Below are 16,042 nucleotides of genomic sequence, written 5' to 3'. Positions count from 1 at the left end.
TCTGATATTAATTTTACAATTAAATAGATTATTGGATAGTATTTCCATCATTGGATTATCTCACAATATTATGCAGGCATGATATTACCTGGACTTGAAACATGGTTGATAGTTATAAAATTATCTGTTGTACTGATGTTTGCTATTAACCACTAAACACAGTAACATTTTCTTCAGAGTGGAAGCCCTAGTAGTCATAATAGTTGTGGATAGTCATCATGTAGTTTAAATAAATGTCACACTCGTCCATTGTGCACCACAGATGTTTATGGTACCAATAGCAAGCACAATACAACCAACGGTCTTGGCAAGGGATTGAGGGCGTAAAGCAATGTGTCATACCAAGATATGCCACATTCCCTTAAAGTGCCTACTCAAGCAGGACTGTATATCTCTGTGTATGCCCTTATTAAATTTTTAAAAGCTATGATAAAGTAACAAGTTTAATTTTAAATGCTATACTATAATGAAATGGCAGCTTATACTTATTGTACATTTTCAATATGTATGTATGGCTATGTCTACTATCTAATCTGAATCTGCTTGCAAATCTGGAAACAGGTATTTGAAATTGATATCAAATCAAAATTCTTTTTTCCACCCCTGGTTATTTTTATGTTTAAAAAATTGTATTATCACTGTTATGCACTTAAATGTGTCCCATAATTAGGTTTAGGTACAAATAACTGATCGTAGTATGAGTGAAACTAGTAGATGAGTCAACAGTTTTCCTATCATTATGTAGCAGGACTCAATTACTGGTGTGTGTTGCAGTTTTGCTAGTAAAAGTTAGAAGTTACAATAAAAAATTGCTAGTACATATTCTGTAAGGAATATTTGCAGATTATTGTGTTGATTATTATTACACCTGTGATACCTCCATTTCATTTATTTATCCTGTAAGATTCTGAGTATAGAAAGTTATTATAATTGTGATAACAAGATTGTTTCACATGCCGGGTTTTGCAATCAACATTTGAGCTACACAGTACACCCAAGTTAAGCCAGGAAATAAGATAGTAAAACTGCAACTTGTTTGATTTGTTGCCAAGGTAATTAATACATGGACTACCTGGCCAGAGTCATACATCTGACTTCTGCAGTTTTGCTAGCAGTATGATTAGAAATACTGTACCCAAGGGGTTGATCCTTGGATGTAATAATAAAATAGAAACTATATTAACTTCAAATGTTTTTCTACACTCCTCGTAAATATTTTAGTATAGCATTGGTATAATGTTAACTGTTGATCCAGGTGCTTGTGGCCTACATACATCAGTTTCTCCCAAAATTAAACATTGTTTATGGTTCATGAAACAGTTAAAATAAAAGTGTTACATGTAATTAAAATGGGTTTGATTTGAAAAGAAAAACATGACACAGAAGATTTGTAGATATTAATAGGATATATAACACTTAATGGAATGGTTGATTATGACAGTTAATTTTAGAGAAGATTGTTGTTGCTAGTAGTGCTCCAAATTTGCTAGTGGAAAAAGAAAAAGCAACTGTTTTCTAGTGCCTTCAAAAGTTCAGGCTGTGGCCTACATTGTTGAATTTTTGGGAGTATTGACATTGATGAGCATTAGTGCTGAATTCAATACATTCTATATATAATAATGAATGCAATATTCAATGTTGTTATGTTCAATTGGTCAATGATATGGAACATATTCATATTAGAGTCCCCTCCAAGTTTTCACTTTTGTACTAATGCTTATAAAATTATGCGTAACATGACTTAACAACCAATATACATCGTTAGATTATATGTAATTCCCAAACAGAATTGATGCACAAGTCAAAGTTATTATTTATAGAAGTTAACTGTATGATGAAGTAAGTATATAATGAGAATATAAGTAATGATTGTGTACCTACAGATGACTGTATCAGAAGGAAGAACCCATGATAATTCAATTCTTCAAAGTTCTCCTTACCAAGAAAAGTTGTCTTTCCTTGTACAAAAGTTACAAATCTAATTGACTAGAATGGAACAGATGTGTCCTATGACAAGAGGACCATTTAGTTGTGATTCAGTTATGATGGTGGAAGTGATAACCATCATCATAATTACATGATTGTATATTGGCAACTTTGTCATTCAAGTGAGAAAGATGATAAAACAGTTGTTATATTAGTTGAACCATTTGCACAATCATATTCAGGTTTCAGTATTGAACTGGAACAGTTTCTTGATCAGACAAATTCAATAAATCAAAATATGACACATATATCCTCTTTAGATTGTTCAAAAACAGTATCATCCTCATTATGAAAATTATTCCAAGTGTAATATGGTAACATATTAGTAACATGGTATGTTTTTAGTAATGGTGGTAGAGAAGATTATCCGAAACATGGTTATATAATAGTATCGTTGTGAAACAAAAATAAATACAAAAATATGTGAGCAACATAAAACACTGTTCAGTACATTACTAAAATAATAGAACAATTTAATCCCAGGTTTCACTATAATTTCTTTAGTTGTTATATTAACTTCAGTGTTCAAGAAGTGTGCTCCCAAAAGTATGTACATTTAATTATAAGTTCCACCTTCATGAATGGCAAATCAAAAAATTCATTACTTACAGTAAGTTAAGAATATTTAAGTGAATAAATAAACTGCATCATGAGACAGTCAACTTCATGCAAGTCAAGTTTTGCTAAATTTCAGTTAGTTATTTGCTTTGAATAATTTTCTCACTGTAACTAGATCTAATTATGAATAACCAAAGTCCTTAGTCTTTTTATGTTTATTAACTGTATTTAGACTTAACTGGTCTCTGTACCAATGAAGTGGTATTGCACACACATATATTTATAACACATGATTGTCTGTTGAGTAATAACCCAGTTACAAACAGTGTTTATTTACAGTACCAGGATAATGTAGTTCTTAGTCTTTACATAGGTCACCAATTTAAGAAAATTCACATGTAAAACGAGGAGACAAAAATTGAAATTTACAAAACAAATGTTTTCAATTCTCCAAGAACTTCATTAATTTTTTGTAATATAAGGATAGCAATTACAATTGCTTTTGGTTAATACACAGTCTTAATTGAATATAAACATTTCAAGATAGGGTTTTGCAATATAATATAGCACTTCACAGATTAACATTGTTATTTAACTTAATTTCTTGGCTGCGTTAATCCCTTAACATATGATCCAGACTCTAGCATATTAAGAGAGAAACTTATGGTGTAACTATAGCTTAGTTCATAGTGGAGGATGCTACTAGTTTCGGGCTGAGTGTTAACTCTTGCTAACTAACTTGGCTTGGCTGACTACATATGCTAACCACCTAGTGACAACTTTTGTATTCCTCTTTTCTAATGTAGTCATTGCTGATCATCTATGAGACAATGAACTTTCAATTACCAGACTAGTCCAGTTATTTCTAGTGTGGGGTGATGCACAAACTTAGCTAAAGAATCTCCCCCTCCCCTGAGAACTTGTCATAAATGTCTCACAGCACAGTTCTAATTGGGACTCATAATTCGCCAATCCTTGGATGTTTGCCTAATCATATATTACTCTTGATTCTTAATATGAAACAAAAGTCTCCATTCATTGTAAAGTTTTGCTCTTAACTTTTAGTTTATCATTCATTATGTGATCTAAAAGGAAGATGTTATTAACTAGCTGTGTCAGCAATGTGCTCTTTATATTCAGTTCACTTCCTTATGGTGATAACCAATTCTTCTTAGATAAGTTAAAGTATACTTTTCATCTTTCAGACCAACAGTAATGTCAGAGAAATACCTCTTTGGGTAATTAATATCTGTAGATACCTTCTTTATCAAATCCAGCCAAGGTTTTTGGTTTTTTCCAAACTACAATCTTAGTTAATGTTTTATAATTAGATGTATGATGTTTCTAACCAAGTTATTTGGTATGAGAATGTTTCTCCTATTGTCAGTCTTTTCGTTGACCAAACTCCCTAGCACTTTGTACAAGTAAACTCTTAAAGTGGAACATTTAAGAAGGGTAATATTATTATTGTTTCACAAATGATTTTTATCTGTTTTGAAATAAGGTACATGGTCAAGTTTATCTCATTACCTTGGTTATTATTATAACTTGCAAACCACCAGTGATCTAAATTTGACTACCATCTATTCCGATATTATTGAGATAAGTTTATAATATTTACAGAATTTTTTTTATTATTATTATAGAAATCTTAAGAAATGGATGAGAACAAAGATGTGAATGTGGAAAAAGAAAAGAATGTGATGAAAAATATTCCTGTAATAAAAAAAGGATCATTGGACAGTGTGAAAGTTGATTTAGGTGACCAAAATGAAAAAAAAGAAAAGAGTTTTATTCAGATAGATCCATCTTATGCACCTAAAGTTTTAAGAAAGAACAGTGCTCTCCGAAGAATCAATTCTGAAGGAAGCAATGAAGCAAGAGTTTTAGTTTTGTACACTGGAGGTACAATAGGAATGGTTAGAACAGAAAAAAAAGGTAGGAATATAGGTAAAGTTCAAAGCAAAATCATTTCACTGATATAAAATTTGATTCTTGTAGTACTACTGTGCTATAGGTGAATTTAAAAACATTTTATTGGATATAATGTTTAATTCCTGTTGTATTAATGTAATGTAGGTTAAGCTAAAAAAAATTTTGCTGTATATAATATGGTTAATACATGTAGTAACATACTGTTGGTGAAGTTCAAAAAAAATGTTCACTGGATATAACATGGTTGATGCATGTAGTAGTAATATATTGTAAGTATAGCTCAAAAGAAAACATTTTACTAGATACCATGTTTGAATCTTGCTACAAAAATGTGTCCCTCAGAATTCTTTTTTGTTAATGATTTATACAGGAATGTAAGCTTTAAACATTATGAATTGTTATCAAGTAAAACACAGGAATAAAGTATGTTAAAAAGAAATTTAGAAAGTGATTGATCCCATTTCCATTATAGAGATAGCTATTAATATTCCAGAAAAAAAAAGTGATTGGTTGAAAATTATCTTACATTGACCTATGAATCTATTCATTGATCATTTACTTGTCCCAAGTGAAGTTTTTTGCTAAAGAATCCTTGATTGTTATGTTATGTTTTAGTGAAATGTCTGAACATCTGAAATAGTGCTCAAGACATCAAGTGGTATCTGCAACTTTTTCAAGAAAAAGCAGATCAATTTCAAAGTAATTGATGAGTGCATATATTGTAACCAAACTTCTGCTAAAAGTGCACTGTGAAGACAGTTTAACCCTTTCACCTTGACCTACTTACAATGTTAGTGGGATATGTAACTCTTAAATTTCTTTCCAAAAATAAAACTAGTTGATGAAATTGTTTGGAATGCGACAGAAATTATCCTCAGGGCAAGTAATTTCAAAAAACAAAAATATTTAATATTTATTTTTTCTATTATTTCTATGAAAAAATTGTTATTTATTGTAATTATTTGCACTCTCATTTTGAGTAGTTCAAGGGCAAAATGATTTTCATGTTTACTGTGAAAATACTTTTTTTTTAATCTCATGGTTTTCAAATTTCATTTGCATAACCTCTAAAATCTCCTAAATGAATATCAAAGTTTTTAAGGTAAATGTTTATTTTCATTTCTCATTTTCTCTACCATATCATTAACTGTATTAGCATCAATGTACAGCACAATGAAATGTTTAAAATTAAGAAACATAAATGCTGTATTCCAAAATATACTTACCTCTACTGACACCGTAGCTATTTCTTGATCTCCAGAGTTTCCACTGTTTGCCCATCTAACCATTGCAAATGCTTGCTCCAGGCTTTTTATACCCTACTCGAATGCCCTTGGCAAATTCTGATTTGCAAAATTATCCACCAACTTCGATGCACTCTTTATCCAGGCACTGTATTTAAGCATCTCATTCAGATAATGTAATCACTTTTTCTCGACAAAGCATTTGGCACAAGTTTCTGTAATCAGGAGTGCTGTAATTATTCACAATTTATGTTGTGATATTGATCGTGGTTTGCGTTACTACAGTTATATCTTCATATATTTATGAATTATTTTATTACTACTAATAATAATTATAAAAAAATATACCAACGGGTATGAATTCCCGAGTTAATGTTTCTACTATGGAGGCTATTCAGACCTCTTCTCTTCCACCTCTGTTATCTGGTATTTGTCGACGGCCAGGGGAGAGGTCATTCAAGGCTGTCCGTGATATGATCAAATGCGAGATGGACACATATTTATGGACCATGGGTGTCTCTCTGGGGGGGTTTCGCGGTGGTTTTTGCAAATGACCAGAACCAGCTGGGGAGAATTTAGACTCACTTTTTCCAGCTCCTTCTTTTACTAGGTTTGACCTCAACCGAGGATCATTTTGATCAGCCACCTCCAGCCCCTTTTTCTTCAGTTGGTTCCTCAGGTTGGTGAGGTTTTGAGAGTCTCTCCTATTGCATTTGACTCTACCCCCTCCTTGTTGGCAGAAAGGACAAGTGACTGCTTGATTTTTCCTCATCCTTCTGATATTGCTGTTCAGGCTGGGAGATTTGCCTTGTCCCCCCCACATTTTTTCAGAACATCAAGAGGAGGTATATTTAGATTCTCAATGAATGGACCCCGTTTTGGACCTGGGGGGGAGTCTCGATTGGAACCTATAATCACTTTAAACAGATCAATGTTTCTTGGATTCATCTTACTTTCACGAATGTCCTGAAGTTTTTTTTTTATCCAACTTTTGTTAGAAGCCTATAAATGTTCCCCTCAGCAATTTGAGGACAAGTTGGATATTTTACTGACATCTAGCTCAGTCAGATTGACTTCTTCATTTCTTTCTCTGGTTTCCTGGCTTGTTTGTTGTGGAGATTTATTGAGTAGAGATTCTTTGTTAGAAGATATTCATTTACCATCTTCTGCCCTCAGGGAGTTATGGGAAGGTCTCTTTCTCCATCCCATGTTGTTTGTTGGAATTCCAGAGATGTTAGATTCAAGATTTGATTCAGCTTGTATACTTTCTTCATCGTCGTTGGCTTCTTGCCTTTCTGGTGCAAATTTGGGAGTGTCGATTCATAGTTTTTCCCAATCCCCTCATTAGGTTCCCAGGTCTATTGGTTCCCATAATGTAATCCATCCGTATTATCAAGGATTTTCGGCTGAGGTGGACCGTCAACAACAGCGTCGATGTCTCTCCCATGGGTGAGGGAGCAGAGGGAGTATGTTTACATCACTTTCTGGACATATGGAGTTTTTCACCAGGGATCTATGGGTATTCCATATTCTGGATTCAGGGTTGATCATTCAATTTACATCACCTCCACCTTTATCTGCATAACCTGTTGCTTTTTCACCTTTAACGTATTCATAATGAGTGGAGCTTTATTCCCAGGCTATAAGAGAATTGTTAGTCAAAAGGACAGTAAAGAGGGTTGATCCAGTTCTTCCAGAATTTTGTTCCCATCTATTCGTTGTACCCAAGAAGACATGAGATTGGCATCCAATCATCGATTTGTTTCAACTTAACCAATTTTTAAATCCTCCCCTCTTTCCTATGGAATCCTTTCTTAACGTATGGTTGTACTTTGCACCAGGGCTCTGGATGACTAAGTTTGATGATGCTGAAGCTTATTTTCATATTCTCATAGCAGAATCTACCCAGACGTTTCTCTGCTTTATGCTCAAGGGTCAGGTTCTGCAGTTCAGGGTTCTATGTTTTAATCTTGCATCAGCACCTTATGTCTTCTGCAGAGTTGTTCAAGCTTTTTCTCGTCATCTTCATTCCTTGGACCTGTAAACACATCATTATATAGATGACTGGCTTCTTCTGGCACCATCCTGTTAATTAGCGGAACAACACTTTCAGATCTCCATTCAGAAGCCACAAAAGCATGCTTCCTTAACCGACTAAAGAAATTTATTCTGTCACCGATGCAATATCTGGCCCATCTGGGTGTGTTTTTCAATACTCAAATCATTTGTGCTCAACCAACCATTATCAGGCTTCAAACCTTGGAAAGAGTTGTCAGGCTTTTACTTATGTTTCCTTCTCCTACTGCACGGATGTTTCTCTCTGTTTTGGGGATATGGGCATCCCTTGAGCCTCTTCTTCCTTTGGGATGAGCACATAGGAGGTCCCTTCAATGGTCACTGCACAACCAATGGATTATGCATTTTGATCCTTTGGGTCATCCCATCTCATTGGGAATAGTGGTTGGATTGGAACAACACCACTTTTATGGTACCCATTCCACCACATCGTCCCGAGATCCATCTGTTCACAGTGGCATCTCTTCAGGGATGGGAACTTATCTTCAAGGTCAGGAGTTCCAGGGTATTTGAACGGAAGACTAGTCTACCTTCCATGTCAACATTCTCAAACTCCTTGAAGTACACTGGGCAATGTTTTAAGGTCTGTCTCTCTTGAAGGGAGAAATTGTCATGATATATTCTGTCAATTTCACAGTGGTATCTCAAATTTCTCGTCAAGGTGGCACATTTTCTTGAGACCTTGTCTTTATACCTTGTTTCTTCTCCTCAGGACTTATTCCTATCATATCAGTCTTTTAGCATGTCATGTTCCAGGAGTGATGAACTTAACTGCAGATCACTTGTCTTGATCCAGCCATATTCTCCTGATGGAATGGATGCTACATCACAAGGTTTTTCAGTGGATTTGCTCTCAGTTCTGGTCTCTAATACCTCATGCTCAAGCATTGGCAGCAGATGTGTTCAGTCAAGACTGGACAGGCTTACAGCTATATATACCTTTCCCCAATTTCGCTATTGACCTGGATTCTGACTATGGTTCACTCCATTCCCAATTGAGTTAACTTGGTTGCACCATATTGGCCAGCTCAAACATGGTTTCTGCTTCTTCGGTATCTATAGGTATATTTTCCTCTACCTCTTCCACATTGACAGTCACTGAGACAACATCAATGAGACATTCTCCACCCAGATGTTTGGAAACTCAGTCTTCATGCTTGGAAGTTATGCAGTCCTCTGCCCAACATAAGAGTTTAACTTCTGCAGTTTCTCTGTATTTAACTAAATCTTTCTGTAGGCTAACCACAACCATTTATCAATGGAACTGACATACTTATTGTCAATTGTGTATTAAAGGAATTTCAACCCTTTTTCATTCCAAAGTATCTACCATATCCCGTTTTATGACTTGGGTATTTGAGAGGGGTTTTGCTTTGGTTACAGTGGCTTTATATAAGGCATCCTTATCCACCATCTTTTGGTATTACAAATATTGAATGTTTTTGAATTCTCAGTACTAGCAGGTCTATTCAAAACCATTCATATTCTTCAACCCAGATGACCTTTTCAATTACCAAATTGGGATTTTACAGTTGTTTTTTATTTTTTTTTGTCATTGGTTGGATTTGTTTGCAATTCATGTGCTTTGGACTCTTTATCATTTCACATTTGTCCTGCTTTACTCCAATAGGTCTTTTCTTCCCAAGACTCTGACAACTAGTTAAAAAGGCACTCTTACTGAACAGATACAGATTCCATAAATGTATAAAGCAATCAATTAAATAAAATAACTGTTTCTTTACATAGGAAAAATAGATATAAAAGGAATATTGATAAGAGAAAATTAGATACAATAATATAAGATAAGTTATGAATGCATTTTCCTATTGCGAGTGTTGTTAGCTTGTGATTTCATGACTTGTTGCAGCACAAGAGAATTGTTATTCTCATCTTTATCTGCTTGAATCTGCGGGTTTTTGCAACATCTTGATATAAAGATTTTCAATGGATAATTCAAATTGTGCCAAAAGTGGGTAGGCTTAATGCTACTCTAAACCTGCTGCAAATAATAACATGAAATCTCTATTTCTTTCGGACACTGAGCAGTATCTTGGTTTCACCAGAAAACAATTCTTGGAACTTCTTGCCCTCTCCACAAAGTTAAATCATTTCCTCTTTAGTGATGTTATTTATTACCAAATAGATGGACTCTCTGCTGGGTCCAGTGATATCCAATAGTTTTCTGTCCTACCATTAATGCTAGTGACTAGAAAACTACCCATGTGACTTTAAGCCTGTCTTTACAAACTCTAAATTGATGACACTTTCTTGGTATTTTGACAATCAAGTCACATTTCCAAATTTCTTTCTCAACATCAAGTTCACCTCTGAACTTGATATTCACATCTCTAGGCATTGGGCTTGGGACTTCCCACTTTTTTTCCTTTATTTTGCTACAGAATATAATGACTTTAGCCTCTGAAGCCATGTGGCAAAGAGCTGAGCAGCAGATGATACAACATTTTTGCTACATTTTTGGGAGCCAGTGCACTACAGCATTATAACTGCTGACATTATGAGGCATAACTGCATGCACATACCTTTTAATTCTTTATCATGTAATCTTAAAATATCTTCTTTTGGTTTTATTCATAATTTCAGGTCTTTGTCTTTTCACTTGTAGTTTATTTTTAATGTTATATTTTCATTTCCTCTCCTTTGTGATTTATTACCTTTTTTTCAAAACATGCCTTGGAACATATTACAGTATCTTTGGCAGAGATACATAAGTCTTTGGCAAAATGTTTTGGCACTCATAGTAAGTTGACCTTTGTGGACTGGGGCAAAGTTTGAGTTATATTTTAAAATAATTAAACGTTTCAAATATGAATTTTAAAACATAAATAGTAAAGAATTAACAAAAATAATGTAAAACCTAAATACAACTTAGCTGTCTATGTTACTAATGATACTAGGCGAGAGGCAACCTGAAGTGCAAGGGAGGGCAAAATAAGCAACAAATGCCTTGGCTGTTTGATGTACTTGGTAATGAATATTGCCCACCAATTTTAAAATAACAATTGGGAGATTGTAGTTTAAAATGAGCTCTTTTTTTATTGGTTATAAACATGTCAATCAAATAAGTACATGTTGCTTGAAATAATATGTCAAATTATAAAGGTAGGTGTGGCTATTGTCAAATGGTGAGCAATTTTTTTTTTCCTGATCTTCAATTGACCTGATGTAATTTGAACTAGGAAAGCAAAAACAGTGCTGTACTAGTAGATTCAGCTTAGATATACATTTATAGTGTACACAAGCTATTATTCAAGTAATAGAGGCAAAATTTTAAGATCTGGGACCACTTGTGTGTCGCATGACAACAAAACTTTAACTGTTTTTCTTAAAAGATTTCTTTTGAAATAAAGAAATTCAAACTTGTATAAAACTCTGAATTATAATGTACATGATAATGTTAATTTCATTAGAATACATTGATTGTAAAGTTGTTTTATTTAATTTTGAATGTAAATCAGTAAAACCTCATGACTTGCTCAGAAAGGAATTTAAAAGAGTAAAGTTGAAGTGAAAGGGTTAAAGCAATCACCTTTTGATAGCAACTGAAGAATAGCATTTAATGAAATTTTCTATCAATCTGAACTTTTGCTTTCATCACATCAAAATATTGCCTTTGATGTAATGGAGGTCAGAGCTTGGAGAAATTGAGCAGAGTGAATCCAAGAGCATGATAAAAAAGACAGCTGAACATATTCTCTATTGCAGACCTTGTTTTATTTCCTGTGAATTTGCTGAATACACAAATGGACCCAAGGTATAGAATTAGAAAGTCCTGTGGAAGTCAGCTAGAATGAATATATTTTTAACATGGTGGGAAAGACTTTCCAATATGGTAAATTACCTCCACTCACATAAATAGCTATTCTCATTCAGTGCTGCCCTCTATATGCAAACAAATTTGTACGTATGCCACAAGCCTTTTTTCTCCCCTCCATTGGAATTTACTGTTTTATCATGTGACAACCCTCCACCAATAAGAGTGCAACATACTCTCATTACGCATGTGACTTCCACTATTCAATTCTACCTATCACTTCTCATTTGGCAATACTTGTGTTCAGAAGTTTTTTGCTTTTGGTGACTTTCGTGTGCTTTGCACCATAAATGTTATAGTTTCAATTCCGAATTGGGATTTCTTCATTAATTTTTTTTTGTTATATTGAAGATGCCTTTTACTTTAACTGAATCTCTCAGTCTTTATTTTTTTCTCTCTCATATTTGCATTTGTCTATCAAACATTTTTGTTTGATTCATATTTCGGAAATGAATTCTGAGGTTCATGTTACCACTTTGGGTATCATACCTTCCTACAAGCACTATTTCACACGCTGCAGGTGGGGGTGATCCATTGTTGGATTATCCGCCGAAAGATTGATTGTTATACGGGTCCATTTCTCCTGAACTTGCTCCAATTCCTCCTTGCTGATTAATATTTTGATAGCCTTGTTCCACCCCTTGATTTTGTCTTACCCTTACTTCACCTCTACAGTATTTATCTACCATTCTTCTCCTTTCTGAGGTGATACACCAAGATCATGAAGGATTTTCAAGAGACAGCCTTTCCCTTATTACCTTCATGTTGGCACGTTTGTCTTCTTTGGCTCTTGCTTTACACATGTGGTTTCTCTGTTGTTGGGATATTCTGGGTCATGATGCAGCCTTGTCCCAGGTTTGTTTGCCACCCACTTATCTAAGGGACTTACATACGACCTGTTCTCTTTGCCAGTATGTTTTCGACCATGCACATGCTCTTTGCTATTATAATGCTTGCACAACTTCATTCTGTTGTGCTTGTTCTTGCCTCTTTCCTTGGCAGCCATCCTCTCGTTGTGATCTTTCTCCTTCTTGATTCAATTAGCTTATTCCTCTTTATCGCCTTCCTCTCATCCTTTGTTCCAGGTGTCTTCTCATCAAATATGACACCTTACCCTTTCTCGGGCATCTCATCTTCAGCGTCCTTTGAAGGAAATTCTTCAATCGGGCATGTGGACTACTCCTAATATGTTTGTCTTTCACTCTTTGCATAGGATCGCGGTTTCTACCTCCTTGGTCTATCGTCTTCTGCCTGTAGCCATTCTTCAGACTTCAGTGAGACTTTGACTGGGTAAGTTATCTTTTATTATTCTTTTCAGTAGCCTTATTTCCATTTTTATTATTATTACTCATTGTTTGGATCCCACTCTGTGGTGAGTGGTGCCTGACCAGGTATTCTTTAACTGTTTAAATCTGCGCTGTCAAACCATGTTGACTTTCATATTATAATTCTATGGCAACGCACACTGCAGAGATGGGGTGTTCCATGAGATTGCTTGTAGGTTTATCGTCGTGATAGAATTGCTTCATAAGTTTGCCCATCCCGGACCGTACCCACCCATGAACTACATGGGTAATGCAGAAGGGGATAGCTGCTCATCCATGTCATGCCTTGAATTGAATAAATCGGTATGGTCTGTTTTTCAAAAATATGGTTTCGTGGTCACCCATTGCACTATCCTCGGACTCTCTACCGTGTTTTACCCCTGTTTTCTTCAAGTGGAGTTTGAGAGTCTTTACCACTTTCCAGTTCCATGCTGCTGGGGTGGTGGACCATGGAGGCATCCTCTTGAATTGGTTAATGAAATGCAAACAAAATATACAAATGATTATAAAACCATTCATTTGAGAGTAGAGAGGTGGTGTTCTGCTGGTGAAGATGACGTGATATGCTCCAATATGAAACACAAAACCAAATGGGAGTGAGACATCAAAATTGCAGCTCACCCCTTTGATTGGGATCCCTCATGCTACCCCCATGTGGATGTTGGTTCCCAGTGGCCAGGTTTTGGATTTAGAGTAGAACCAATCAACATAAGTCCTAACACATGTATTAAAGATGACTATATTCCTCCCTCATTTATACTCCATCAGTGTTGTGGGGCATGGTGGAGATAATTGTGGATTGTCATGGTTTATTCCCTTCTGCTATCCCTCGATGTTTCTTATTTTGAGGATGTTAATGCACTTGGGGCGGTTCCAGTCAATTTCACCTTTGAGGGAGATGGCTTACATTATGTAGACATCTTTTCGATTCTGGATGTCAGATTCCTGAATCGAACTATCAATTTATCATATTCACATGTCCCCGTTCATGAGTCGGGGGTACTAGATTCCCTCTAGTCTCATGTACTTGAGATGAAGACAGTATGATCCTCTTTCTTACTCCTACCAGATGGCTGGGTTTAGGATTGTAGTTAACTTGCCACCAGTATGAACCTCTTTCCTCCCTCCACATGGATGTTGGTTCCCAGTGGCCTGGATTTTGGATTGTAGTTGACTTGCCGGTAGTATGATCCACATCCTACCCCCACATAGATGTCGATTCCAAGCGCCATGGCTTTTGGATGTAGTTGACTTGCCATGTATGGTTCGTTATGCCCTAGCCAGTCTACACGTAGGGGCACATCCTTTTACCCACTTTTATAATTTCTGGCATTGAGTTTCATAAATATTGCATGGTTTGGCTCACTTTCTGTCCATAATTCTCTCCCATTTGCATATGCTCTTCTGTTTTCCGCCTATATGTGCGACATCTTTCTACGATGGGTGAAGAGTATACCTGATTCAGATGTGGTGTGATTTCCCTCATGAGATCTTAAAATCTGCCTGTCTCATTTTAGGGCATGTCTTTCAAGTGCTTTTGAAGGATGTTTCTTTCTTTCCCTTGCACCAGTTCCTCCATCTATTCAGTGTGGGACTCTAGCTTTTTATGTGAGAAGAGGTAATGTACCGTATCGGAAATTATAATTTTCCTATACTGAAAATGTATTTCTGATAGGTACTTGCCTCTTCTTACACTTCCCACCCTTCTTCCTCTTTGAAAACCAGTGCTTCCATTTTCTGCCAAAACTCAAAATGATAGGTAGAATTGAATAGAGAGTCATGTGTAATGAGAATATGTTGCACTCTTATTGGTGGAGGGTTGTCACATGATGATTTGCATGATAGATGCATTATAATTAGGGGAGAAAAAAAGACTTGTGGCTTGTGTAAAAACTTTTTAGCATATAGATAGTACCACTGAACGAGAACAGCTATTTATGTGAGAGGAGGTAAGTACCTATTGGAAATACATTTTCAGTATAGGAAAATTATACCTTTTGAGGGTCATCAGTTATCTAAAAATGATTTGATATGTTAAACTTTTCTCTTGCCATATCTGCTTATATGAACACATTTGTAAAATATTCACTAATGTAAAAATAGAAAGAAACTGTTCCACATGGAACTATGTAGTTAAACTCTTTACTTGGCTTTATAATCTCCATGTTCCCCAAGGAGAAATTCTGGATTGGCATTAATGAAAAGGCAGCAACATATATTTATAAAGAAAATCTGGCAGATGTTACTGGGAAACCACTGGAGTTGTTGCTGTTATGTATAATCTCCACAGTGGGCAGAGTGAATAGAGACTACAAAGTTTATTCTTGACGCATTAGCCAGGCATAGTGGTTTTCTAGCCAGCAATTTTTCAGATCTGATGCTACTGCAAAATTGCAGAATACAGATTGTGTTAATACTGAGAATATTCAGTGTACCATAAAATACAGTGCATAGTATTAATTCTTTTTCAAACACAACTGAACTTATAACTTGCCCTAAATGTGTGTGAACTTTTTTTTCCCTGTTTGCTGTTTCAAACTGACTAGAACTGTATGGTTGCTTTCCTGATAATATGCAGTAACATTTGTTGATATCTATTTTGCTTTCACCATTTTGAGATATAATAGCGTGAAGTGAGAGCAAGAAACTGGCTCATGGTTAAGTTATGTACTTGATTCTGTGTGTTTACTTTTGGGATTCTTACATATGTGGCTGTAAGTCTCAACTTAAACTGAATACGAACAAAATATCACAAAAATATTGTTTGCAGCAATGACCCAAATATTCTACTGTACAGGCACATGCACAACACAGAGAAATATTGACCCAAAATTTTAAGTTAATCTTTTTGGATGCAAAATGACTTGCCATTACTGAGTAGGTGCATGGATACTTGCAGTCCTAATTATACTTGTGCTTTGGCATTTTGACGTAAAACAAAGTTCCCCAGTAAAGAAATTACTAGCATTAGATGAATGTCGAGCAGTGATATTATTTTCTGTTAGTAATATTTTTAGGTGCCAAAATGTTAAACATTCACTATGAAATTCAAAGTTAATGAGAAAAAAATTGTGAAATATTCTGCA

General features: G+C 35.2%; 1 protein-coding gene across 2 annotated transcripts in view; it reads left to right on the top strand.

The window, feature by feature from the left end:
* Positions 1–4,211: 4,211 nt before the first annotated feature.
* Positions 4,212–16,042, top strand: part of LOC106469115 (L-asparaginase-like) — a 72,388-nt gene continuing 60,557 nt past the window's right edge. Inside the window, exon 1 of one of the 2 annotated variants that reach the window (XM_013929570.2) lies at positions 4,212–4,482. In XM_013929570.2, coding sequence (XP_013785024.2) covers positions 4,248–4,482 — 235 coding nt within the window. In that variant the 5' untranslated portion in view covers positions 4,212–4,247. Of the gene's footprint in view, positions 4,495–16,042 lie in introns of both variants that reach the window. The other variant, XM_022397545.1, reaches the window with a different exon arrangement.

The sequence above is a fragment of the Limulus polyphemus genome, unplaced genomic scaffold (assembly GCF_000517525.1).
Source record: "Limulus polyphemus unplaced genomic scaffold, Limulus_polyphemus-2.1.2 Scaffold3314, whole genome shotgun sequence".
NCBI lineage: Eukaryota > Metazoa > Arthropoda > Merostomata > Xiphosura > Limulidae > Limulus > Limulus polyphemus.
This window is presented reverse-complemented; position numbering and strand designations above follow the sequence as displayed.